At 42.4% G+C, this 27560-nt stretch overlaps 1 protein-coding gene across 2 annotated transcripts; it reads left to right on the top strand.

Annotated features, from left to right (window-relative positions):
- Positions 1-38: 38 nt before the first annotated feature.
- Positions 39-16447, top strand: stk40 (serine/threonine kinase 40). 2 transcript variants are annotated; one of them, XM_047598266.1, is made up of 11 exons: positions 39-265; positions 3514-3640; positions 4121-4206; positions 4842-4985; positions 6041-6265; positions 6596-6648; positions 10342-10457; positions 12072-12216; positions 12371-12490; positions 12651-12735; positions 12947-16447. In XM_047598266.1, the coding sequence occupies exons 2-11, from the start codon at positions 3523-3525 to the stop codon at positions 13163-13165; spliced, it is 1311 nt and encodes a 436-aa protein (XP_047454222.1). In that variant the 5' UTR covers positions 39-265; positions 3514-3522; the 3' UTR covers positions 13166-16447. The 2 variants fall into 2 exon arrangements, with proteins under 2 accessions (XP_047454222.1, XP_047454223.1); XM_047598267.1 differs by lacking the exon at positions 39-265 and adding an exon at positions 292-576.
- The last annotated feature ends 11113 nt before the right edge of the window (positions 16448-27560 follow it).

The raw sequence follows: 27560 nt of genomic DNA, 5'->3' as shown, positions 1-27560 counted from the left end.
CGAGGCCAGCTGTCAATCAAAAAACCGTGTGCGTCATTTCCGTTGTCAGGTGGCGCTGTCGCTGTGGAAAGATGCGATCAGCGAAGAGCGAAGGCTTTCCCTTAATTGCTCATTTCGGTAACAGAGGCTAAACAACCCGAAACCGAACCTCTGCGGTCCCTCCTGTTTGAGAGAGACGCTCCGCGCAACCACCGCAGCGTGTACCCGAGAAATGTCCGTGTTTTAAGGAGGCAACGCAGACTTTAGCCGGCGGTTTTGGCTCGAGGTAAGCGAGGTGGTGACTACGTTGCTGTCTAGCTTCCTGGCACGGCTAGCCAGCTGTAATGTTACCTAGTTTGTTTAAATGGCCTCGCGGCTGCTCTGTAGCCTCCGGCTCGGCGTTAGCTTACGACGCTCTCCAGCGACCATATTTAAACCTCTCGGGTAGGCGAGGAATTCAAGCGAAGGCGGCCGTAGTCTAGCTAACAGCTGCCGCGTATAGTTTGCAGCGAGAGCCCAACTCCTCGCTGTGCGGTGTGCCCCTTTGTGTGGCCGGTGAGCCCGGAGCAGCGACAGCGTATCGAGGCGAGGATTTAAGTAAGGTTTCCTTTTCCATTTGTGTGTGCATTTTCACTTTGGTTGTACTTCCCTTCGTTAATATATCACGTAAAATAAGGTGCGCGGAGATGTGTTTAATTCGCAGTTTCACTCAGACGTCGTCCTCACAAACTCGGTCCCCGTTGAAACCGCTCCAATAGTTAGTAACGGGTCCAGAACGCATGAAGTTACGAGCTGCCCGTGAAGTGGTTTTTGTCCAAGTTGCAGAGCATAACGTCAGCGTCGTAGCCGACTCGTCGGCTCTACGCTGCTGGCTGCCGCGGCTGAGAGGTGGCCAGGCTTTGTGGTCGCAAAATGGCATCAAACAACGTGTGGCAGCCCGTGTGCGTTTGTGTTTGTTTTTTTTTTTTTTTTTTTTTTTTTTACAGTGTGACCTTGTGTCCGCAGGGTTGTCGTGTGGTGAAGGGCGTCCGTTATTGCAATAACGCAGTCGGCGACTGCAGCTATCGGCAGGACAGTATGACATGTGTGAAGCTCGTATGACCTTCGAGTTACTTTGCCTTTTCTTTCTTAATTTTTTGTATCTATTTGTGCATTCATTGATTTTTTTTTTAATCATACTATCTCAATGGCTTCAATTTCTTATCTGTTTGTTTGCTACCTGGCCAGGTGCCATTTTGCTTTCTTTGTCCATCTTGATACTACCTTGATTTCGCAGTTGAGCTTTTCTTGCAGAGCCAGACAAGTGGCATGCGGTCTGGGTGGGTGGATCCTGAGACACCTACGTGGTTGTTTTGTTCTGATGCTATTTAAGGAGCCCACATTTCTCGTGGGCACAGGCAGCGTGTCTCTTCTCCTCCTTTTGTGTGATATGATTCAGCGGCTGTATCTGTTCCTGTCCTCCCTCTGGTACAGTCGGAGGCAGAGGCAGCCTTGCTTGCCAGATCACTTGCTGTGCAGAGAGGCATGGCAGTGTCAGAAAAGGATAGCCGTGTGGTGTCATCGCGCTGATGTCATTTAGGTCAGTGTGCATTAGTTGGTTGCACTGACCTTTGTTTTTTTTATATGTGTCTGGGGTTGGCTCCACACTACTGCAGCTGTAGGTAGATGGATCGCCTTAGGTCAATTTGCCATGTGTTACATAGCAGTTTCTTTTAATGAGTCACATTTACATTTAAAGCCCAAGGTGCTTGATTTACTGTGCTTTATTTGTTTGAACTTATCATTTGTCTGTAAGGAAATGCATATGCAGTGCAGTTCCTATCAGTTCTGGCTCTCTTTGTTTATGTTTCTTTCTATAGCAGCCTTTGTAGTGCTGTTTAAAAGGCATTCATTTGTCAGCATTGAAAGCTGCATGCACATTCTGCATTCTGTGAAACCGCTTTGGCTGCTGGATGACAAAAGTTAAATAATTTGCCTCCCCAGGAGCCTCATGAATTGCAGTAGCTCATTATTTATTGCTTTGCATCCTCTAGAGTAAGATGCTCTCTTACTATTGGCAGCGTGACTCTGTGTCACTCTGGCTTGTGCCATAAATGCTGTCAGAAAACCTCAGCTTATCAGACTCAGCGGGTGATGACTAGTGGAGATGGAGACAGATGGGCGAGAGACATGATGATGACACTGTCTGCTGTCTGGGATCACAAAAAGCCTCATGGAAGTGAGAATTCATACCAGCCCATACTGACTGCCAACTGTCCTGGCTCCTATCTGCCCAAAAACGCCAACTGGCGAGTGGAGCACGATTCGTTTTGAAACAGGAAGATGGCCTAATTCATTAAAAAAAATGAGTTTGCTGCACTTGCATGATGATTATTTATTCAGATTTGTTTTGGAGCTTGTCAGCTCCCCCTATAACTTTTGGATGTAGTTAGCCTCAATCACTCCTCTTGTTCAGTTGGCTAAAATATGCACACCAAAGCCATCAGTTCTATTTATACTTAAGCATTATCACTTTCTTCTGCCCTGCTTGTGTACATAACTGCAGGTTTTCAGACGATATGATGCACATGCCAGAGTCTTGAGGGCACTCTCTTATCTGTGTCATCACCTGGACATTTATGCATGTCTGTCCAATGGAAACTCGGGTCAACAGTAGAATGAATCATCCTTCTCAGTTCGGGGCTTTACTTCCCTGTTACGGGAAACAGATGGAGTTTCATCACATAAGAGCTCAGTATCGGTAAACAAAGCATACCTCTTATAACTCTGAATTCTGGGAGGTATTTCAGATCTGCTGCGGCAGTTAAAATCCTTTTGTGATGACGTGTCACATTGTGTCACAGGTTTTTCTGGCATGTGGATCTTGCTCCTTATCGCAGAGTAAGGACTTGTTTTGTTTCTTTTTTGTTCCAGCGTTGCTTGAACGTATATGTCCTTTCAGAGGAAGGCCTGCACAGATTCTCAGATGAAACATGCAGATTAAGAGCCAGGGGATTTTCTAAATCCACAACCACTGCAGCAGGAAAAGATAAAGATTGGAGAGTTAAATTAAGGTGCTTCGGTTTAAAGAATCTTGTCCTAGTGGTGTTGTGCATTAACATGAAAGTACTGCCCATTTAAATTGCAGATTATGTTGCATACACTTTGGCCGTTGGGGAGATTGAAAATGAGGTGTTAACCATGACACCAGCAGCCATTATTCTGAATGGAGCTGTAATGGCCTCACATTGACACTTAGGTGTTGGTAAATGTGAGGGAGGGATATTTAAAGTAGAGGGAGGAGCTGAAGTTTAACTCCTTTCACCTCTGTTTACTAATCGGTGTACTCTCAGTCAGCGTGTAGGACCACTGCTAAAGTGCTTGGTATAGTGTTGATTTTTACACGCTATTTATTACTGTTTAGAAAATGATCGTGTTCTTTACAGGTCCCTGATGTTTTGTCATTCATTTGCATATTTCCAGTCACGTGTATGCACTTTCCCTTTAACCTGACTATCTTTATCCCATGTACTAATCAGATTTATTCCCCCGTAGAGCTCCAGTATGTCCAAGCGGCGCTCGTCGGAGAGGGGGGCTGGAGAGACATCAGGCAGAGCCAGCAAGCTGCAATGTTCTGGGATTTCCGGCAGCAATGCCAAGAGAGCTGGGCCCTTTATCCTTGGTAAGGAAGCTACCAGTGTTTGCTAAGCCGCTAAATGTATGGAAATAGCATCATTTCAAAAACATCTGTGGGAATGAAATCGCATTGTGAACATAGTTAACCCATATGTAACTACAAGAAACAGGGAAACGTTATTTCTGTATATGAATTGTGGGGTGTCTCTGTGTGTATGCACGCCTGAGACAAGAATGTGAAGAATTTTGCTGATCCCCATGACATTGGCCTGAAAGGTCTGTGGCGAAGCAAGGTTATTTCCTCCCTGTGGGAAATGTGTTTCTCTCCTATACTCTTGAAACATGTATGTTTTCTGCTGCACAACTCCTCCACTATTTGCAATACAGAGTGCCAAAGAAAACATTACACCAGGGGTGTTAATGGGTGCATGCACATACAGCCTTTAATGAGTTGCAGCGAGAGCACACACTTCAGCGTGTAGCCTGCCTTTTGGTCATGCAGCTGTTCCTTTTCTTATCCTTGCAGGGCCTCGCCTGGGCAACTCACCAGTGCAGAGCATAGTGCAGTGTCTGGCCAGGAAAGACGGCACCGATGATTTCTATCAGCTCAAAGTAAGTGTTTTTCTATCTCATGAATGTAATGAGTAAAACACGGTTCAAAACAAAGCATATCATTCAAAGGAAAGCTGTCATGTCCCTGTAGACATGTGAACTTTGACCCTCCTTGGTTGGTGTTCATTTTATTGCCCCAAGTTTCAGTCTGGCACAAACAACAAAACGTCAGCCAAGCAGTCAGTTTACTGGGGCTATCTAGCATCTGTTAAACAAGGAAAGAGGGGCTATAGAGCTATAGAGGGGGAGAAAGGAAGGGAAGAAGGTGGCGCCCCACCTGGAATGTCAACTCTTAACCCCTAAAACCATATGATGAGTCAGTGCGGGACCCTCCTCTCATACCCATGACTACGGCACTTCAGTTTCTTCTGCACAACTTGTTGATTTCACACTGGGTTATGAGTTTGAAGAAAGCTATTGATCTGCTATGACACATCTTCTCCAGACTTAAATTCCATACACGTGTAACTTAATGTCATAACTGCACGCATTAAGTGGTTTAGTGTCAGGTCTAACAGTGACTGACAGGGAATATTAGTTGCCATAAGCTCTCTTTTTTTGCTCTCTGGTTTTGTATGAGCTCTTGTCTTGTGACTTCTTATGTTTGCTCTGTGCTCATGTGTGGTTATGCGCAGATCTTGACACTGGAGGAGCGGGTGGACTCTGCTGGGGAGACGCAAGAGGAAAGGCAGGGGAAAATGCTGCTGCACACAGAATACTCCCTCCTTTCTCTGCTTCACAACCAGGATGGGGTGGTCCACCACCATGGCCTTTTCCAGGTAAACCTTCACATATTTGGCAATTAAGTTCCCTTCCCATTGGCAGGTTTTTAATATATTGTTTTTCAAATAATTAGCATCATAATAAAAAGAAGTGCTTCTAGTATATGGTGTATTACTCAGCGTTGTGTGGGTGAGTATTCTGTATAACTGAGCTTGATAAATACAGCAGCATCACCATGGAGAAGTTTCTGTCACTTTCTGTTCAGTTTGAAATATGGTGTCACCATGCAAGTACAAGTAACGGCATGCTCTTATCAGCTCAGTAATAGCTGCAGCAAGCTTGTCATTAGTCCAGCCAGCTGCTTGTATTTTCCTTATCAAGGTTGTTTCAATAGAGAAGTGGGAGTACCATTAAAAGCTATATTTATCTGCAGTCGTTTTCTGTTCACAGCCCCATTCATTCACAATGATCCCCCTCCCTCACCTGTCTTCCCGTCTGCCTCCTCCTCTAACTTTGTTATTGTTCCATCTGCCTTCTTTCTCTCTCTGCGTTTTCCTTCTTTGTCCCTCTCTCACGTCCTGTCTGTTCCAGCGTGCCGGTCTTCTCAGAATAGCAGTATTGAGCCGTGCACTCTGATTCATTTAGACCTGCAGTATTGATTGGATTATAATAGTGCATCGCCACTGTGAGATAACCATCTAATAATGTACTCTTTCAGAGGTACTGACTACATCTAAAAAAATAAAAATAAAAAAAACACTAACTACCTGATAGAAAAATCAATAATCAACAAGTGGTGAGTGTGCATGGGCTGCTGGAGGAAGAAGAATGACCTTTGTTATTTAGATGAGTCTCATTCATATCGGTTACATGTAGGTTGTTGATTGATGGACTCTACCCTCCTTGAAAATGTCTTTCGAAGCTGAATGATTATGCGTGCTTAACTATTGGAATTGGTTACTACAGAAAAACTATGGTGTGTGTGGATAACTCACCTTTATATTAATTGGATACTGGCAGAAAGAGCTTCTGAAATACATCAACTCCACGAAGTAAGCACCATTTCAAATGTTTTTTTGTTTTTTGTTTTTCTCTCACAATTGTTCTTAAGGATCGAGCTTATGAAATCGTGGAAGACAAGGAAGCCAACAAGGTGCGCAAGATGAAGAAGCGGATCTGCCTCGTGCTGGACTGCCTGTGTGCTCATGACTTCAACGACAAGACGGCAGATCTAATAAACCTGCAGCATTATGTCATAAAGGAGAAGCGACTAAGCGAGCGTGAAGCGATTGTTATCTTCTACGATGTGGTGCGTGTAGTGGAGGCGCTACATAAGGTGAGTCTAGGGTAAAATTTGATAATTAGCCCCAGAACAGCAACACTTTTTTGAAAAGGGCATTTTTCATTGTACTGCACCCACTGTGTGCCTGAAAGAGTGAAGGCACAATTTTCTCTTTTCATCAACGGAGAAAGCTTGGGTACTACTGCGCCTTTGTCAGCTGCAGGATAAATTGCTTTGTTAGTGTTTGCTATTTGCACATCCCTTTTGATTACTCATTTCCCATGCTCGCCTGCCCCTCCCAGAAACAAAGTTATTGTTATGATAGCAGTGATTCAATGAGAACAATTTGACGAAACTATTTTCTACTCTCTTTCCTCCTTGCAGAAAAACATTGTGCACAGAGATCTCAAACTGGGAAATATGGTGCTGAACAAACGGTAAGACCATGCACAATCTTTCATTTGCCCTTGTTGATTGGTTAGCTGGCCAATAACCCCTCTCATTATACTGGATCAGTCATGGTAGTCTCCCAGTAAGTCGTTCTGTCTTAGCTCACGTGTGTGTGAGAGGCCTCTGCAAGGCCTGGCAGCTTGTACTGGTGAGTGTTTGGCTAGAACCCAAGCAGAGGTCACATTCTTAGACTAAGAGGGAGATCAGTCTGAGGAACCTAAAGTCCTTCTCGCTTGTGCCTGTCTGTTGAGGAAAGGCTGATGATTCATTCCCAATGGTTAGAATTTTGGGGAATGGAGGGTAAACTGGGCCGTGGTGCAAAACAGAACAAAGAATGTGCCACTGCTTTGTTCTCAGTGGGAGTGTGTTTGGGGTTAGGAGGTATGAGTGGTGTTACACAGCATGCGGGACCCCATTGAGTGCACCTCAGGTCACAGAGTACAGGAGTTCAGATGAGCCGTGCAGAGTGGAAAACTACTCATCTGTAAACCCTCTCCAGCCGTGTATGAAAGAGATGGTTTGTGTGTATTCTGGGTTGGAAAACCACCCTTTCTTAAAATAACAATTAGTCTTTTATTTGTTTAAAACGCGTTTCCCTGGAAAATTAGGAAATTTTGCATCAAAAATATGTCTGTCTGATCTTGATACACTCTTGTATCATCCTGCATAGCCACTAGCCTTTATTTTATTTGGAAGGACTAACTGACTAAACCTGTGCTCACTTACATGCACCTTCCCTCCCAAAAATGGAGTGGAGTGACCTTCATCGCTGAGTTTTCCTGTCGACTATTCATAACTACTTGCCTCCACACGTCTGAGTTTGGGCATTGAGATGTCCTGTTCCTGCCTTATCTCTTTACCACATACACATGCTACGTTTTATGCATCAGCAGCCATAACTCCAAACAGGAGCAGCAGCAGTCGTAGTGGTAGTGGTATTGGTATTGGTAGTGATGAAACAGGAGAGTGTTTTGATCAGGGGAGGGGGGGTGACGGGGAGAGGAGCAGACGAGCGGAACACTCCGTCCCAGCTGGAGACAAAGGAGAGGCCTGCCAAAGGCCCCATAGCTCAGAGCTGACTCACATGGCAGTGCACGTCACGGACAGACACACACACACACGTGCACAGAGTCATGATTTATTTACCCGGTACTCTGCTTTTTGTCCTTCTTTTACGCTGCAGTCTTTTTCCTACACCCATTGTCTTTCCGGTTTCATTTTATATGTCTATTCACGTTTCATAATTGCACATTCAAATCTCCTTGTCACCCCGCTTTGCATGAATCTGCTGTCGATATGGTCAGTTTAGAGGGATACCACATCTAAAAATCTCTCTCCTCTGCAACTTGTTGTAACTCAGCAATCCACTGATGCCATAGAAAAGCTCAGCAGTTTATGCAAGAATGATGCGATTTCCTTTTTCAGAACCAGCTGTTATGAAAGCAGGATGTTATTAATCACTCTGCAGGGCTGCTGATGATGCATGTCAGGGTTGAACAGACTTCCTAAATGTAATTCTATTTGTGAGTGTACATAGCCATATATGGACTCAGGCTCCATCAAGGCGTGTTTCACTTTTTTAAACATTGAGAAATCCTCCACTCTTGAGTCGCCCATTAGATGTGTCCATGATGCAGAACCTTACCATCAAAAACAGCTATGCTATAGCCTGGGTCTCAGTAAAACCATTCAGATGCTTGGTTCCTAACAGTTCAGAGAAATTAAATTTGCTGGTCTCTGTAGAATCTGCCCTGCGTTTAACCTCCCCTCTCAGCTGGTGTAGTTTCCTCAGAATGTTGCGGGTATGAAGGTGGGGGGGCTGTTTAGGTTTCTGATTTCCTGACTTGGCTAAGGTCACATGACCAGGAAGCTGAGATAGTGTGGTCTCTCTTCAGTCCTCGGGGACCCTTGCCTCATGAGGCAAACATGCAATTTCATTTACCCAATCTCCGGTGTAAGAATAGCAGCCTGGGTCGTGATGCACACAGACAAAAGAACAGGCTTCTCCATAAAGGAAGCTTTTATGTTGAGGGTCCTTGAAGCATTGCACTCTGTTCCTCTGGCCCATCCTTGTACAGATCAGAACGCCACTGTATGGCTGGAACACAAAAGATGTTGAAGGGGCTGGATCACATGAGTAGCTGGAAATTATGTGGAGTGAATGTTCTATGGGGAGGCTTGGGATTAGGGCGTTTGGTTGGAAAGTGACTATTTAACAAGAATTGGCTCCGGACACTGTAATGGGAGCAGTGAATGTGTGTGATCGAGCAGGGTGTGAAAGTGAGAGAGAATAAGGGAAGCTGTTGACCTCAGGCTTTTTAGAAAGCGGATGTGGGAGAAGAGCGTGATCCAGAGTGGACCAGGCTGCAGACGGTGGCTGATTTTGTGTGCTCCCATGTGCTTTTAAGTGCATTTTTGTGTGTGCATGTTCAGCATGGGAGTGAATCGTGTGGGTGCACTTGAAGTTGCGCATTTGTGTACATATTTTAAATCTTCTTGAGCTTTATATATTCGTCTGCCAACCCATCACTGTGCAGGCTTAGTCATCAAGACAATTATCCTAAGCCACAGGTTGACTCATATGTTTGTCAAAGTGCAGCTTTTTTATTTTCTCTTTCTCTGCTAAAGCAGAGGGACTATGGACTGTGCTCTTTTAACAGAGTTGGGTTTCTACGTGTAATAAGCAAAGTAAATTTACCTTGATGACTTGGATTTTGTTATGCCGTGTTATTTCCACAGAAACCAAATAAGTCAAACACACTGTTGCATATTTTGCTCCTTCTTTCTAAAACCCTCATTTTTTATCTTCCCATCTTTTCATTAATGTTATATCTTTTTTACTTGTGTAACTTACTTGTGTACTTTATCATGTATAATTTTTTTCTTTGAGGCACACAAACCTATTTCTATTGCGTGTGTGTATATATTCTAAGACCCTGGAGTGCCAGGGGTTGTATGTCTGGGTAAAACCATAGTGCTAACTTGTGTAGACAAAGTACAAAAGCAACAACACAGGGGAGATAAATATATGGAAGTGTTTTAAGAGGTCATTTTATTTTGGAGGTTATTGACAGTGCAAAGTAATTATCTTGAAATAGGTTTGCAGTCTGTGCCAAACATGTCAGGGACTTATAGAAAGTTTTACTGAGAAGTCTTCTGTACCGTGCCGTGATTGTGTTCTTGCTGGAAATTGATCTATATATATTTCTACAAGAAATCAGGCTCTTGATTTAGAATGAGGAAATCATAACAGAGGAGGGGTTTCAGGGATTCCAGTGGAGAGATGCAAGAAGAAGGCTGACATCTACTGAATCAGGGTTATTAGGGAGGAAGTTGTGTTAACATTGTGTGGTTATCAGGAATGTTGTTTTGAATTGTTTTAGAGTAACAAAATGTACATGTGTAGCCTGTCTATATCTTGTCACAAGAGATATTTTAAAAGCCCAGTGAACTGTTCATTTAGTTAAACAACAAGGCATCCCTGCAAGTTCTCCCTGTCTCAGCCTGTGTGTGGTTCTGTGTCATAGTGTCACATTTTAAACTGAAATTTTTTGAGTCATTTTAAGTGGAAAATACTTGGGAGGTTGTTGATTAGCAGTGTAAATGTTTAGGTGATTACTTGATAGGAATTGATTTCTGTTTCACAATCATTGACCTAGTTTATTTGTGTGTATTTGCAGCACTCACAGAATCACCATCACCAACTTCTGCCTGGGAAAGCACCTGGTGAGCGAAGATGACCTGCTGAAAGACCAGAGAGGAAGTCCGGCGTACATTAGCCCTGATGTATTAAGTAGTGAGTAAAAAACAGATGCTGTTTGCACATGCTTTAAAAGACACTGTGTAGATCAAACGCAATGCTTTTCAGACACTGAGAGGAACTACTGTTTAGAGCAGGGGTGTCACACTCATTTTAGTTCAGGGGTCACATAGAGCCCAGTTTGATTTCAGGGGTGCTAGACCAGTGACTCAATAGCATATTAACTAAATACTTCATAAAATTCAAAATGAAACTTACTTCTAATGAACTACAGTATTACAAAACATTTTATGAATAACCAAACAAATTGTAAGAGAAGGAAGTGCAGTTCCTGTTTAGTTCTACATCTGTTATTGGAAAGATTGCAGTTAATGTCTTTGATGTAATTTTTCCACTTTGCAAATTTTTCCCGCCATGGGCCAGATTAAACCCTCTGACAGGTCGCTTTTGGCCCACAGGCCGTATGTTTGACACCTGTGGTTTAGAGTCTGCAACGTTGCTTCTGAAGAGGCTGACGTTGTGTGCATAGGTGTAAAAGAAGTGAAATGGCATTGAGATTTATGCTAACTAAAACACTAATGTATCTAATGTATTTCCTTAAATGCCAGATCAAAATGGTTAGAAAAGTGACCCTTATTGATCTGGGTCCAGACAGGATTTTTAATTGCGCAACGTTCAGCCGTCAGTCTTGTGTTTGATTTTCCGGTTATTAAGCAACAAGGAGGTTATGTTGCAATCTTGGACTGACAAAAGCAAGAAATAGCTTTTTTTCTGCTTTTGTTTGTGTAATCAGAATGATGTTGCATTTTCTCATGTATGGTATGTGTGTGCAGAGGAAGCTACTTTGTTCTTACTAAAGAAGAAACTATTTTTGTTGTTCAGCTGTGTGGTGTTTATATGTCACAGTAAATGTTGTACACCTGAGCACTGCACAGTAGCAACATTGGCGCTTGACGTGTTTTCCTTGGAATTTCCACTAGTCATTGATTTCCAGAGCAACATCCTTGACAGTGTAAATAAAAATGTGAATCTTTCACGTCCAACCAGTTGAGAACCGTAGATGAAACCCATTGCATGTATATCAGCATAACGTGACAGGCACACAATTACACAGAGCTCCAGTGACTCATGCACTGATGACTCACGGGAGGGAAACTACTCCCATCTACCCCTTCCCGTCCCATCCCCCGTGTGTGTGTGTGTTTGTGTGTGCGTGTGTGTGTTTGTGCATGTGTGTGTGAGTGTGTGAGAGACGAGCTTTAACATAATTGCCTGTTGCTGTTGCTGCCGCCTCCCTGACTGTAACAACACTGCCTATGGTCATGCACAGCCTCGAAGCTCCACCCTCTCCAGCTCCATTCTCTTTATTGTCAGTGTACACCTGGTTTAATGTCTTAGGGTTGATTTATAAAAACTGTTTTAAAAGTCAGTGTGCTGGAAAAAAGGCTAGGAAATATATGGATGAGGACTCATTGCTTGCGTTTGCTTGTTTTGTTAATCATTAGGCCTGGTGACTTAACTGGATTTAAACTTGTTAAAGGGTTGATCATCCTGAGTCACACTGAGCAAAAACTGCCATTGCCATTAAGTAAATATCAACCTCTATGTCTACCAAACAGACACCTGACTCCCTCTCCTTCCTGTCCTCAGGTCGGCCGTACCGCGGTAAACCCAGTGACATGTGGGCTCTTGGTGTCGTCCTGTTCACCATGCTGTATGGCCAGTTCCCCTTTTATGACAGTGTACCTCAAGAACTCTTCCGCAAGATCAAGGCTGCTGAGTACTCCATCCCAGAGTGAGTAGTGAACCTGGATTTGCATAACGCACTGTGACCACACTGCTCTTATGACGTAGCACATTTAAAGCACACGGTTTCATCTGTTTATTTTGTTGCAATTCTGTAATACAAAATGAAATGAACCGTAACGGTTGCCTCCATTTTCTCACAGGGACGGCCGTGTGTCAGAGAATACAGTATGCCTCATTCGAAAACTGCTGGTGCTGGACCCTCAGCAGAGGCTGACTGCAGGAGAGGTGCTGGAGTCCCTCAGTGGCATCATAGCCTCATGGTAATTGCACCTCCTGCTGGATGTTTGAAAAACTACACCATTTTTATTTACATTAACTGCTTGCATTCAACTCTTGGTCATAAAGTAATTGCTCGCATGCCATTACAACCTCCCAAGCCCATCATTGTGTATTAATCATATTGTGTGTACTTAATCACAGGCAGTCTGTTTCATCGATGAGTGGCCCTCTACAGGTGGTTCCAGACATTGATGATCAAGTCAATCATCCAGAACATCTGCAAGAGGTAAGGTCTTGGAGGAAGGTGACATCCCACATGTGTGTGTAGCGGCCCAAATTATAATGATGTGTATGTTATTGTGGTTAACGTTGGTGTTAGTGTTAACTATTAAAGTAATACTAAAATAAACAAATTTGCCTATAGCTAACACATTGCAAACCTACATGTTTCAACAGCAATAGCAGCAAATTGAACTGAATGTGTTGTCTTTCCCTAGGCCAAGGCGATAGAAGAGTCTTCACAGTACGAATTTGAGAACTACATGCGTCAGCAGCTGCTGCTGGCGGAAGAGAAGAACACTATTCACGAGGCCAAGAGCTTTCTCTCCAAGCGGCAGTTTGGCAGCATCCCACCTGTAAGACGTCTAGGCCATGACGCCCAGCCCGTCAGCCCGCTAGACGCTGCCATCCTGGCCCAACGTTTCCTTCGGAAGTGATCCCCAACTACCTATACTGCCTCTCTGGCCTCCCCAGAAACTAAAGAAGCCTGCAGAGTTCAGAGAAGACTGAGGAGGATAAGCCCCAAAACTGACCCTGCATACAGGAGGCCCAGCACCCGCAGGGGTACAGACAGCTCCATATGTAGGGGGATTGCAGCAAGCTAGGTGGAGTTGATCAGATCTGTGCGCCACAACAAACTGCCAGGTGAGACGGAGAGGCCTGCAGGAAGATCTGAACCAAAGGTTCCTTGCCCTCAGGTTTCCCATTGTCAGATCTCACTGTGCTACAAACCTGGCAGCATTCACACAAGGCGCTAACAAAGGTTCTGCTTGGAGTGTTGAAGAAACTATTAACCATATTCCTCCTCCTCCTCCTCCTCCTCCTCCTTTAAGGTCTCCCTACTGTAACACTTCCCTCATCAGTTCTGGGAACCCTGAGAAATACAGGACCAGAACCATGTAGCAACCCCTTCTCTAGTGGTTAATGGTATTGCCTCAAGTCAGATCACCTGTTCACAGATGTCACTTCTGTATACCTCCATTCCACCCTCCTCCTCTCACTCCTTCCTTTTCCTCTCTACTGTTCTCCTGTATAGAAAATAACCCTGGTCCTGTCTGTAATTCTGACTTCAAATCAATCTACCTCTCTGTCTTTCTTCTCTGTTGGTAAACCATGCTCACTGTTCTGAGACAAGGGATTGTAACAATTGAGTTTTGATGCCACCAGTGACATAAAGCATTAATGTTTTCTGTCAGAGTGATGCTTTGAAACCTTTTGAGTGGTTTCGAAAAATCTGAATAAGCTTTTTTTTTTTTTTTTAAGTCATACCTACCATAAGAAGTAGCATTTTATCCCAATATTTGCATTGAAGAAAACGCTGAATATCAAAGTATGTGTACAAGCATCCTTGGATATTTGCAGAATGCATTGTCTCCTACTTTTGCCCATCCCTGTGGAAATCTATTTTTAGCATCTAGGCAGCTAGTGTGAGGTACCTGGAAGTCACATTGCCAAGAACTGAATGGGAAAAAACTGTTGGATCCTCCCTGCCAAGGCATATTAATGGTAACACTTCCCCGGTGCCACTGTAGTGAAGATCAGGCACGGTCACGTTTCTATTGCCAAAAATGTTGTCTTAAATTTATTCTAAGCCAAGGAAACTGGTACCCACAGTCCCATTCAGAATCAAATGGCTTCCAGGTATTCTAACTTCCCTGTTTTTCTTTGTCAAGACAGATCATGGGACAAGTGTTTCTCAGTATGAATGTGAACAGTCACTCTATCCTTTTAATACGTCTGCAGTATCCATGAGTGTGTGTGTGTTCTTTTGTTTTGGGCCAGGCAAAAAAAAGAGTCTGTGGAGTTGTCAAGCTCTTAACCTCTGACAGCCTCAGACCTTTTAAGCTATCCTCCAATCATTGTGTTCTGTTATCTGGCCTGCCTCAGAGGCAGACACTGTGAAAACCAGAGCAGGCTTTACTAAGACAGGGCTTGACTGAATGTTTTAGAGGATGACATGAATGCTTTGCGATTGGACATGATCACATATCTGTTGCCATTCTCAAGCCCTCTCTTGAGCTTAACTTGTACATGCTTGTATCATCTCACCATGTAGGCTCTCCTAGAGACTAGCTGGTGGCTGGTAATCAATACTGTAATATTTAGACAAAGGAAAATACAGATAGACTTTAATTTAGTTGCTGAGTTATCTTGGCGTTCTTCAGTTTATGAAAGTGTTTCTTCAAACCATGGCAAAGCTACTAACCAGTGACTGTTAGGCATCTGTACACTGCAACTTGCCTTTGCGTATTGGTACCTGCTTTAGGCTCTAGACTTCTTCCTATTTATATTCAAACTGATTGCATGAACCTTGACTCTGGAATATTTTTCAAATGTCTTTACTTGTTCTCCTTTCTTTGTCATTTTGATTTATTTATTCACTTGTGTAGACTTTTCCCCTAAACCACTGGGGCTTGTATCACAGACATTGATTGTAGACAGTCAAAAACCTATGCCAGTGAAACAGGCCCCATATCACTTTGCTCTCTCAGCTTTAAGAAATCCAACAATAGCTCAACTTCAGCCATCGAAGTTTGATCATTTTCAGCCTCATTCATGAAAGAGTAGCATTTTATTTCCTTTCTGTGGATTACTAAACCATTTTCTTGCCATTTTGCCACAAAGTCTGTGGTCACCTTAAGCTACACTAATAACGAGACTGACTTTTGCATAGTTCTATTTTTTAAAGAAAACGATACTCGCACGTTATCTTGATTTATGGGAGGGGGGGTTTTGTAGTGTTTTTTTTTTTTCTTTCATTACCCCCAAATCCCCACGAGTCTGCGCTCTCTGGTCAGTATGTAAATAATGTACCATCATGACTGCGCCAGTCATATTGTAATGTAGTTCCACGCAGTGAGACACCAACTCTGTTTCAACACATGCCGATTGACGTGTATTTTACCACCACATTTGGAGCCTAAAATATGTAAAGAGAGCTGTCGGCTTTCTCCCACCTCAATGTGAATTCTATGGGTATACAGCAGTATTGTAGTAGTCTAGGTTCATCAGAAGAGGGTGTTTTCTGAACACTGTAGGCATTGCTGAATGTTCATATTAACAGTGGCCAGTGGAAAGTGTCCAATGCCATCTTCCATGAGACACCACTACAGATTACTAACTAGAGGTTAAATGTACATGTTATTATCTGTACCCCCCAAACAAAAAGTGTTTCACTTCCTAGCTAGTGGATTGTACCACATTCAATGTTTGTTTTACGGAGTTGTATTGGTAGACTGCATTGTGGACTGAAAAGCATGGAAATAGTGTGAGGTAAAACTCTGTGTAAAACATGTGAGTGTTGCATGATTTTGAACTTGGAAAGTTTGATAGAGCGAATACAATTTGAAGTTAATTTACCCCTTTGGATTCTAGGAAAGGTAAATCTAAAGAAAGAATGATCTACTCCCCCGACTGGATGAAAAGTACAGCTTTATTAGTTTTTAATTATTATTTTTTTTCCACCCTGGTTGTCAGTATATAACTGATATATTACTGACTGTTTCAACTGGAAACTTGGTGTAGGATGTGAAATGTGGCGTAGTTTAAACCCAATGGGACAATGTGTTGTAAGCTGCTTGGTTGGACATGGGCATCTAAATACAGAAAACTGCATAATTGTACAGATGAAACACACGTTTGTATAAAAAAAAACATATTTTTCTACTTCATCAGATCTCTACATGCATGTCAGCAATAAACTTTGATATGGAAGCATTGAACTGTGTCATTACATAAATTCTCCTGTGTTGCCACTAGGTGGAGCAGTTTCCTATAAAAAAAGAAGCTGAAAGCAGTAGTTGGAGCAGTAAATTTAATGTGGACTCCTCTAAGACATAATACTGGATGTCCTTTTTTAAATGTTACCAGATGGCAGCAATCTGATGTACAGTAAATGATCAGTTTTATTTCTGTGCCAGTATCAACTATGTTTACTTGTGTAATTTACCTGTATGAAAAGGGAACAGAATAGTTGACTCTTTGTGTGTCTATACTGCTTCACTCTTGTGGTGAGTCCAGTCTTGGGCCAGAATGAGGTAGACGTACTCAAACAGGAAGCCTCCTGCTGACTCTTGACACTTCAGGGTTTCTCTGCTTACCGCCCACCTCACATCAGGTCTTTGAATGAACTCCCTCTCTTGAGTTGAGCATTGATTCCATTAGAATTCATTGGGGCCAAAAAACACACAGATACACATGAAAATCCCATCATTAGCAGAGTTAAATCTGTGATACTGGCGTATGGTCAAGTCATCTTTATACCCCAGTGATACACTGACAAAAACTGAGAAGAGAATAATTACTCTGACCCACTCAGAAGAAGTATAACTTCACACTGTCCTAATTGAGTCTCTCAGGATCGTGCTCCCTTCTCCCAACATGTCAAGCTGGGCGGGAAACTAAAGAGATCTCAAGGGTCAAAGTTGCTCCAATGCTTTGTCCCCATAAATTACTCCCAGCTGGCTTGGAGGAGGTCTATCCTGGATTCACGTGAGTCTCAAACAAACAAGTGTTCATTAAAGACTACGTCAGACATCTGCAATGTTCTTGCTTAATTACCTTAGAGACCATTACGTATTAGATTTCACCAGAAAAGAGAAGGATTTATGCAGCTGGACACGGATAACACGAGGATTCAGAAGTCCACGTGTGTGTGTGTGTACAATTATTGTCATAGCTTTGTGTGTGTACGTGCTTTACTGGTAGCAGTGTGGGTGATGGTTCAAAAATGTATTGAAACTAAGTGATTTAGGTGCACAGCTGTGTCAGCCTTGTAACTCGATGTGTTTATGTCCATTGGAGCTTGTGAACGTGTCCCCAGCTGTGTCAAGCACCGTGAGGCTTTACGGTCCCTTGTGACGAGGCGCTTCAGCGAAAGACCAAATTCATGCCACACAAGAATTGTGACTTTATAAAATGTAGCGCCAAACAGAACGTGAAAAATCACATGCTCTACCTCTGAAATGGTTAAAAATCGGTTCTTCTGCAGCCGAGTGACTCCTGGCTGGAATTCTGCACCTCTGGACATCTCCCTCGCTAATGTTCACACAGTCTGGCTCTTCGTAAGGTAATAATGCTGTTTACTGTCTCAGTCAAGAACATGCAAAGGCAAAAGTATTCGACTGTCTCCATGAGAGTATCATGGCCCATCTCAACAAACATGAACAGCTGCAAAAGTGAATGCATGAGTGTGTTAACAACAAATTTACAACAAATGTAAAGCCAACCTCTAAGGACCATGAATGTGTATGCTTTAGATTTCACTATTTATACAAGTAAAACATTTGGCCAAACAATCAACCAATAATTATCTTTCGCTCCCAAAGCTACTGGGACAAGCCCCATGCAAAAACATCCATTTGTTTCCAGTTAATACCTCAAAGACTCTTAAAGACGAGGGGAAAATGAGATTAGCAGCATTATGACATGGCATTCTGAACTAAGTTCATTTTTTTTGGCAAGCCGTCACGGCAACAAAACAGTACTGAAGACCGTATGTGCATACGGCCCCCACATGAGGTGCAAGGAGGGAAACATCTGCAATAGGTTTTATTTTAACTATTTTAAGTCTGTCTTCAAGCGTAAAACAGATGATAAAACAGAAGATCTGAAAATGAAAAATCTGTTTACTGTAAAGTCAATGGCAAGTAGTTACAGTGGCCATAAAGAAACGTCTGAGGGTTCCAGATATCCTGTTTGGTTTAATTTCCAGTTACTGTGTGACTTCAGTGATCACACTACTGAAGACCTCTTAAACATGATATCTTCATTCAAAACAATAAAAAAAACAAGGTAACACAATCACTAATCCTCGTATTGCCGCCACATTAAACAGCAAGATCTAAGTCGGTCACAGACACATGTGGCTGTAAAAGTGGTGCCAGTAGGAGGAGGCTTTTGTTGTGGCACTTTACACATGGTACAGCAGTGTGATCAGAGAAGTGAACTGACCAAATCTGATACAAATAAAGTTGTTTTCCTGTGGTTAACCAACTCCTTCTCTGAACGCATCGCTTTCAAATCATGTGGAAGTGCTGCGTTGTGATGCTAAATGTTTCCAGCGAAAACCAATACGAAGAATTCAGTACTGAAACTAAATTCAGCTTAATACAAAATGGCTTAATTAGTTCAACATTTTGGTTTATTTGTTCAGCATTGTTCAGATTGATAGCTAGAGGGACCAGAAACCCTGTAAAGCTAAACAGTTAGTATGACCGCTAACTCCCTCTAAGACCTTGTAGATTTTCATTAGTGTATGGATAGAAAACAATTAGATATACTTTGCCATTTAGTGAGATTTATTTGTTTAGTTTTGACAGCTAGCCTGCAAACACTGTTGCCTTCACATGTCCAAGAATATTCTGATTAAAATGCAAAATACATACAATACAAGATCATTATTTTTCCCTTTTGAGCCAACATGATCAACACAGGTCTATAGAGTGAGTATGCAGGTGGAAATACCAGGTTGTTGGCTTAGCATGAAGCCAAGCTACACCGTTACCTCAGTAACCTGCCAGAAAGTGCACACACTTAGATTTGTGTATGAATGAAGAGATAAATAACATGATGATTATCAAGTTAAATAGTGTAGTGTTTTTTCTTTTACCACTGGGCAGAACTAATCTAATTTTTTATTTTTTTTGTACTAAGCTAACAAGCTACTGGTTCCAGCTACATATTTTGAGCTGGGGTCATGCATCCATGATATAAGCCCATGTGAATAGCCCCTGTATTCACACGCTCTTAAGAGGAAATTGTTGGAAATGTTCACAGACTGAGCATATTCCCAATTGCGTCATCCTTTCATAAATATTTAGCATAAATTGCCCTGGCCATTAGCTTGCTAAACTGCTAGACTCCAGCAGGGTGTTGTCATGCCTTACTACTGATGGTACTGCTTGAAAGCCAAGCATTTGGTGTACACGACAAGCCCATGTAACTCAAAAACAATAAGCACATTTCCCGAGGTCATTCACCACAGTCACCAATCTGGTATGTAGCGTGGGTATGAATCCTGCCAGGAGGCCCCATTACTAGAGCTTCATGCAGGCCGAGGGCAAAACCCTTCTTACTCATAATCATCTGAAACACATTCGTTGGTCGGAAGATTGTTTACAGCTGCTGCTTCTCTCTGTGACCTTGTCCTGTCCCGTAGAGAAATACGTCTGTTTCTTGTCTCTTTTAGGGTGACATGGGACACTCTTACATTCTGTATTTATCCTTTAGTGGTGTGTGCATTTGATGTGATGCAGAAGGGCTGTGACGGGCCATCCAGTCCTTGCATATTTTGCCTGCACATGGCTTTGTTCACTGTTGAGAAACAGCAAGCTCTTCTTAAATCTCAAGAGGAGGATGCTGAGAAGAGCCAGGCCAGCTGTGTTGGAGCACTACTGAAACTGTTTTGTATAACTTTTTTTTTTTTCTTTTTCTAATTCATCCTTCTACTTCTAGTACCTCTCCACCTCCTCAACCCATCCATCCGGAACTCAGTGAGAAATCCAACATGGTGCAAGAGCGAGTGTGTCATTTTCAAACTGCCCGCTAACTCCGAACATCTGGTCCTACAGGGAGGAGGGCGTCCCTGTCAATGGGAGGCCTTGTCTCCCCTTGTCAACACCATGAGAACCGCCCGCCGCAAGGTGAACAAGGAGGCATGTGTGTGTTATAAATGTGAGCGTGTGTGTGGACCGACACAGTTCCTACTGGAATGAACTTTACCGGGCATCATTTAGATTCATGAATACTGTATGCTTGTAGAAGGAGCTACTGTATTTGATTGACTATTTTCTTTAATTTTGCTCCAAAAGACTGCATGCATGCACATCTCAGCAGTTTACAATGTACACTTTTATTTTCAAGTGTATGCGTGTAGTGCAGAGACACTTTAAAACGCGGTGATGTTATGCCTAATGTGAGACCACACACAGATGCTCTGAATTCATTAATGAAGAAGAAACATCTGATGCAATAGCCAGCAACAAGACCAGGGCATACAGAGCAAATACTTGTGTTTGTGTGTGTGCAAATCGTTAGTAGCATAATGGTCTAAGTCATTTTTTGACTGACTGTTACAATATCAATAAAAATACCAATGTGCTTGCTAAAAATTATGTTTTTTTCTTGTTTTCTGAAAACGTTCAAATATGACTTAGACCATAGGTCTTCAACAGGGGGTCGCAAAATCTTTGGTTGATTAGACATTTTTTATATATTTATTTATCTCCACCCCCCAAATTTAAACAGAGCCTATTCAGTCCCCGGGTGAAATCCCATGTTTCTATGTATGTTTATGTTTATGCCAGTTGCACGGTCCCCTTGTGTTGCACATGTTTTAAATAAGAAAATGAACAATGGAACATGTGCATTATCTGAGTATTATAGCTTAATACTTTTACTCTCTCCATGAGTTTGGGGTCTTTGGCCTGAAAAACACTGAATACCCTCAACTTAGGCACTTGTGCTATTTGGCTAATGTAAGAACACCACCCAAGTCTCGAAAGTTTCTGTGAGGTTGCAAATGTACAACTTTCTTTCACCTTTTCTTGTTCATCACCAGATGAAGCTTGTTAGATAATTAGTTCTTACTACTGCTACTTGTGTGTGAATTGGTGTCTGACATTAAGCAAGTGGAAGGAGCACGTGTCCTCAAAGATCTGTGAGCTCAACTGACCAAGAGTGTTAATTTAATCTAATCTAAACTAATCATATATGATGGTTACACTATTTCATTTTAGACACTTCCTAAGTTTAGTCAATAGTCTGAATTTCAGAGTGTCATCACTACGAATCATGTGAATAATTTAATGAAATATTGTGTGCTTAACATTTAAAGGCTTCCTAGTGACTGTTAGCAACAGAGGTTGTAAAGTAAATATTTTTTTAGCAGTTTGCTGCTGTTGCAATGGCTGAAAATCTCAGTCCATCGCCAAGCAGCAGGAAGTCCAGCTAGAGTACCGTTTAATTGCGTGATCGTTAAGTGAAATGGGATTAAGTGAAACTCTTCTCTGTGTGACCAAGGCTGATGAGAGAAGGAATCAGTTCATATTAAATAAACAGGACACATCGATTTAACGCAAATGAGAATAACAGTCTGAGATGGACCGAGGGAAGAAGCAGATCGGTTTTATGCAAATTCCAAATGTTGAAACACGACAGAATGGGGTCCCGGCCTCTGGGATCTTTATGTCAGGGAAAACCATACCTGCCGTCCAAATAAAACCAAAAAAAAAAAAAAAAGACAGAATGTGAGAAATCCCCAGAACGATCCCACACTGACCATTTGCGGGTAGAGGGAGTGCTAGCCTGGGAAAAGAGCTGTGCATGGACACGCACGGTGATTACGACTCTCACAGCTGTCCCCACTCAGCGCAGTCAGCTCAGAGAAACTGTGGGAGCCCTGCTAATGTTAAACGTTGTGGAAAACCTTCGGAAAACTCAGCTGTCTGTCTTCACCTTCCCGTGCCTAATAATGCTTGGGCCCGCACCGCATTCTCTGTCAGACCCAGGGATAAAAACAGTATATACGCATATTTTTAAATCATACACCAGACATGTGAAAAAAAGCTCAGGATCATGCTTCCTTCTGGATAGACATGAAGACTTTATTAGTAAAGGGAGGGTTGAATTCATCTGGAATTCTCAACACTAGCCATTTTCATACTTGAAATCAAGTGTCTCTTCTTATATTTACATTTTAGAGACACAAAAATGTATTCATGTGTTTTTTTCGTTAGTTAGGTTAATGCTTCTCTAGGGGGCTAGTCTCCTGCAAGCAATAAAATCTGCCCATCCAAACTGCTGGATGAACCTATCCTAAGGGTTCTCAACATCTCTGACACATGCAGCTGTTGACCAGAGCACAGAGAAGCTTTCATTCTTTATAATTCATTCTTTTTAAATATGTCAGCTTTTGCCTCTGGGTTTGCAGTTGAATGAATTGAATGTAACAGCTTGTTTCAGTTCAGGATTCACACATAAATGTGCTGCACATCATTAGCACATTAAACACAGTCCAAATTCGACATTTACATTCACTACGTGACGTTTTGTGGTGTGGCTGGTTCACGGCTGAATCATTCAGAGAGTGATTTCTCTCGACAAATGAGAATGTTAAGGAAAATAAAGCCTGTCGACACTGTGTCAAGAAACCACAAGCCCTTATACTTAACACCATTCCTGTAAAGATACCAGATTTACCAAAATGTTGAATAAATTCTGCCTCTCACATCCTCCCCCGCGTCTTCTCAGCTTCCTCCCACCCCTCCATCCTGCATGTGGTGATGGCAGACAGCCGCTGGATTTCCTCTCGCTGCCCGTTCAGAGGTGAGCAACGCGCGCCTCTGTCTCTTTGTGTGCGCTGTAAATATTTTCTCCAATCAAAGAGTTACAACTTCAGAGCACTGTCTAATCTCTGGAAGCCCATCACTTAGACTCACATCAAAGCACAGGATGAAGCAGATGAGAGAGGGGCAGAGAGAGACGGCACATCACCACCAACTTAGTGTGTGTTAAATCAAACCAATTTCTGAAGTCCACACGCATTTGGTTTCCCTGCTGCAATCAAGTTACCAAAAGGCGATGTCATAAGGAAATGACTCCAGACATCTAAAGAAACGAAGAGAAATATAATGTGACTGAACCATTACAGCGTGATGAGCACAAAGGCCCCTGTTTAGTAAACGTTAACAGACCCAACAGACAAACCTCCACCACAGCGTCTATAAATCATTGGAAGAAACAGGAAGTTCAATATCTTGCAGTTCTTGAGGAGATTTCCCCACTCATCCAAGTGGCCTCTTCAGTTCTCTTGGAAACAACTCCAGTTCCCTTTGCTTGAGATTTGTTTTAGATCAAGGTTACGGGCAGGAAGTGCAGATGTTGGCCTGAATCTATTTGCACCACTGACAGTATGCGAAATTAGCCACTAGCAGTTCCTGTTTGTCCCTTAGTGGATGGACACGTAAGCCATGACTTTATTACTTTGATACAGAAACAAAACAAAAAAACATATTCTGACATCGTATTCTTTTCATTTATCCTTTGATTGTGGCTCTGACTGGTACAGAAAGCTCGTTCAGAATTTGACATGTGTCAGGAGGTATCTTTGCCTCACGCCTCCTTCTGTGAATCCAACCAACACTCAGACTTGGTCAATTAAATTGTTCCTGATCACAGTGCTCTCTTACAGTACTTTCAAATGACAAGGTAGACAGTAGTTATTTTTCTGGGAAGCTTTATATGCTCATTTAAAACCAGTTAGGATTTTCATATTCACTAAAACTTGAGTGAGCTTTGCAAGTGATTGGCACTGACTTTGATGTCAGCAGTGAGTTTGAAAGATGCACTCCTCTAGTTTGATAGCCATGGGAAAAGTACCAGCAATGTAAAACCTTCAGCGATTGAAGATGCAGATAAAAAAAGATCAAATGTTGCCCTCAGACGCAACAAGTTTGTCAGTCTTTGATTCAGACCATTGTTCCAGATTTTGTTTTACTTTTATTTTCAGCTGCTGCATTTGAAAACATTCTGTGATATCCACACCACACAGTCTTTGGCTGTGTTGAAGAAGAAAATTAAAAAGCAAAACAAACAAACAAAAAAAAAACACCTACAACAACACAGACCTTTCTTTTTTGCCGCTTTTTTAAAAAAAATTTTTACTCTGAGCCATCAGTCTTCCCACAGAAAGCCAAATAGAGCTGGAGGTAGTGGAGGTAGTCATTACAGACTTCCCAGAGCCACGCTTCACTGACTTCTCAGGTCTATTCTCAGTCAGGGTGCAGTGGGTGCACGGTGGTTCTTATAGTAGACACTGGGTGACAAACATTCATACAGGGTGTAATTCTTGCGGCTGTATCTTCAGCCTCAATGAGGCATGGGTGGAGTGCCACTTACTAAAAACCAAACCTCGATTCCCCGAGTGGTGCCAGGCACCCATGGAGGAGAAACATGTCTGGACCGAACTCTGGCTACATCCTGGTCCAGATGTGAATTCTTTGGGGGTTTGGTTTGGGATCTGTCCCATGGCTGACTGCTGGTTTGCTTTGCATACTTCTGTGGAAAGCTGTAGCAGTTATAGCAGCAGGATACAGGAAACAGAAGTGAAGCCAACATGTCTGTCATCACGTCATGTCCATATTTGGAGGTGCACTGCTACCTGAATGTGATCTGCTCTGGACACATGGTTTATGTCAGTCATTTTGAAGGATCAGGTGTTCAGTCATCAGTTCATCATGGCCGTCTGCAGACTCCTCAGATGTTTGGCAACGTGTTTGTGTTCGGCTTGTGTTCTGCAGCTGCTTTATCTGTAAACACAATGTAAACTTCAGTCATTTATCATTACGTTACAATTGCAAAACTGTTATCACAGTTGTGTTAACACTCCCCCTACACGCCTCAAGCTGTGTTTCATGTATTATTCATAAAAAAATCACACACTGTCTGCGATGTTTGAAAATAATTCCTGCACACACTGGGTGTGTATTCAGTTCTGTTTAAAAAAATTAGCCCCTCCTCCTGCACGCACTTTTTAAATGGCAGCAGTGGCTGAAAGTTTTGACAGGCTATCATTTCCCCATAGAAAAGGAATGTATTTAGAAAAACTGACAGCGAGGCTATATCATTTTTTATTTTTTTTCGTCTGGCAGTGACGCACAGGGTTCTGTGTGAAGTACACTGTAATAACACGGATAAAGAAAGGTTTCAGAAGCCTGAATATTACACAGATAACATCTCTTCCTGCGTTAATTGAATTCAGATACCAAAGGAGTTATTTCAGCTGGGAACGCATTAACCTTTCGCCCTTTATTGTGCTTGATATAACTGCAGCCACTTTTAATGTTGTAATTACTAATCTGGGATCCCTAAGTGGTGATTGCCCCATGCAGTCAGCGAGTGTAATATTTTTTTAAGCTAGCCAAAGAACAATAACGTCCCAGTGCACAACTTCACTTTTTAAAGAGCACAAACCAAGACAGACATCTTGTGATAAGTTTAAATATAAACAATTACTAAATCTGGCTTCTATCACTTTGGTAATTCGTGAAGAATAAGAGGGTTTGTCAACAAGAGTTGGGCTGCTCTAATACTTTTCAAAACTAATTAGGAGGCTGTTAGAGAACAAATTTCTCCAAGATGTCTGCTCTGGATTCCTGCGTGTCAATGAACTGATTTTAAATAGTGAATAGTTGGCTGCTGCTTAGCTATGAACTGTACAGGCCTCTCAGATAAGATCAGAGACAGGTTTTACTCACCGAGCCACTTCAGAAAAGAAGCTGCCAGTTTTTATAGAAAAAAAAAGCTCCCCAACTCTGGGTCCTTTAAAATCGAGGTTTAAAACTTTTCTGTTTGTTCTGCAGTTTAAAGCATTTTGTTCCAGTTCTGCTGAAAAGGGGCTTTCTGTTGCTTTAATATCCTGTTTTTCCTGATTCTTGCTTCTTTTCCATGTTAGCTTGGTGCCTTTTTTTTATATTGTAGTTGGAGTTATGACAAATACATTCACATTTGCTTGCTTTCAGTGAGGATAAAGAGAATAATAAAGGAGTAATGATAAACCATTAACTGGATCGTCCTCTCACTCAAAATGAATCTTTAATTTCTACCAGAACTGTGACTCTATGTTGCAAACGATTCGCTTCACCAAAAATAAAAAGTTTTACAGGGCCCTGGCTGTTATTTATTTAGCCACTGTCTCCTCAGCAGCAGGTTAAAAGACTTTGATTCCAAACACCTGGTCCATCAGGAGCAGCAGCAGGGATTCAGACAGCCGACAGCAGAGAGAGATTAACGTCCAGGGAGAGGGGTGAAGGTTTGGTTACACACCAGCAAATATTTGCATGATGATATTATTACTCTGACACCTTGTCCAATCAGCGTTGTTCTGTGTTGTCCATTCTTTTTTTTCTCAACTGTGACTGGATGTCAGCTGTGTTTATGCTCAAATCTGTATCAAGACTGGCATAACAGCCCACGGTTTAGAGTTCACGGCTTCAAGCTGTGTTTATTGTTCCCACTATGCACCTCCATGCATCATCTCTCTCTCTCTCTCTCTCTCTCTCTCTCTCACACACACACACACACACACACACACACACACACACACACACACACACACACATACACAAGTCCATTTTACTTCCAGTGAATACTTTGTGAGACTGTAATAGTTTATTTTCTCCTCTCATCATGTCCCAGGGTGAACTCAGCAGTCGAGCTCCTCAGAATGTACGTCTGGCCTCCCGGAGCCTCCAGGCTAAACATCGCTCCGTGCTCTGTACTGTCCAGCAAGAACGAAGCCCTTGATTCTATTTCTGGATGCAGACAATTACACGATGGTGAGTCAACCTGAGCAAAGAATGCTGAAATAGTACACAGTAATGCTGACTAATAAGGCAGAATTGAGCTTGTGTACTTTTAAGTCCGCGAGCAGAAACTCAGGAGGTGGAGAAAGCTAGTGGAATTGAAGGCTTTCTCCAAATATTGTACTTGATGACAGATATCTAATTAACACTCAGCACAGAAACCAAATCACAGAGGACTGCTGGGCTTGGACTCCACACAGAGCAAAAATCAACGTATGGAGTCATTGTTTTTGGACCTCAGAGGAACGTTTGCCTCCATCTATCTAGGCCCAGAGGTCTGGTCCAAAGGCAATGGCAGGAGTCTACGTGCTGCTTGAGAGGGGGGCCGTCTGTGGGGGTGGGATCAGGCAGCGTTGCCCTGCTTACTTTGTAGTCCGACGCCAGCAGCTGCAGCCCTGGAATTTCATTCTCTCAGAGGAGATGTTTATTACATTTCACCCAGTGGAGCAAATAAAAAGATATCACTGGA

The sequence above is a fragment of the Mugil cephalus genome, chromosome 11 (genome assembly GCF_022458985.1).
Source record: "Mugil cephalus isolate CIBA_MC_2020 chromosome 11, CIBA_Mcephalus_1.1, whole genome shotgun sequence".
NCBI classification, from domain to species: domain Eukaryota; kingdom Metazoa; phylum Chordata; class Actinopteri; order Mugiliformes; family Mugilidae; genus Mugil; species Mugil cephalus.
This window is presented reverse-complemented; position numbering and strand designations above follow the sequence as displayed.

Coding starts and splice junctions, on each gene's coding strand:
- stk40 (XM_047598266.1), top strand. CDS start 3,523: ATGTCCAAGCGGCGCTCGTCGGAGAGGGGGGCTGGAGAGACATCAGGC. Junction 4,986..6,040: donor ACCACCATGGCCTTTTCCAG/GTAAACCTTCAC, acceptor ATTGTTCTTAAG/GATCGAGCTTATGAAATCGT. Junction 6,649..10,341: donor AATATGGTGCTGAACAAACG/GTAAGACCATGC, acceptor GTGTATTTGCAG/CACTCACAGAATCACCATCA.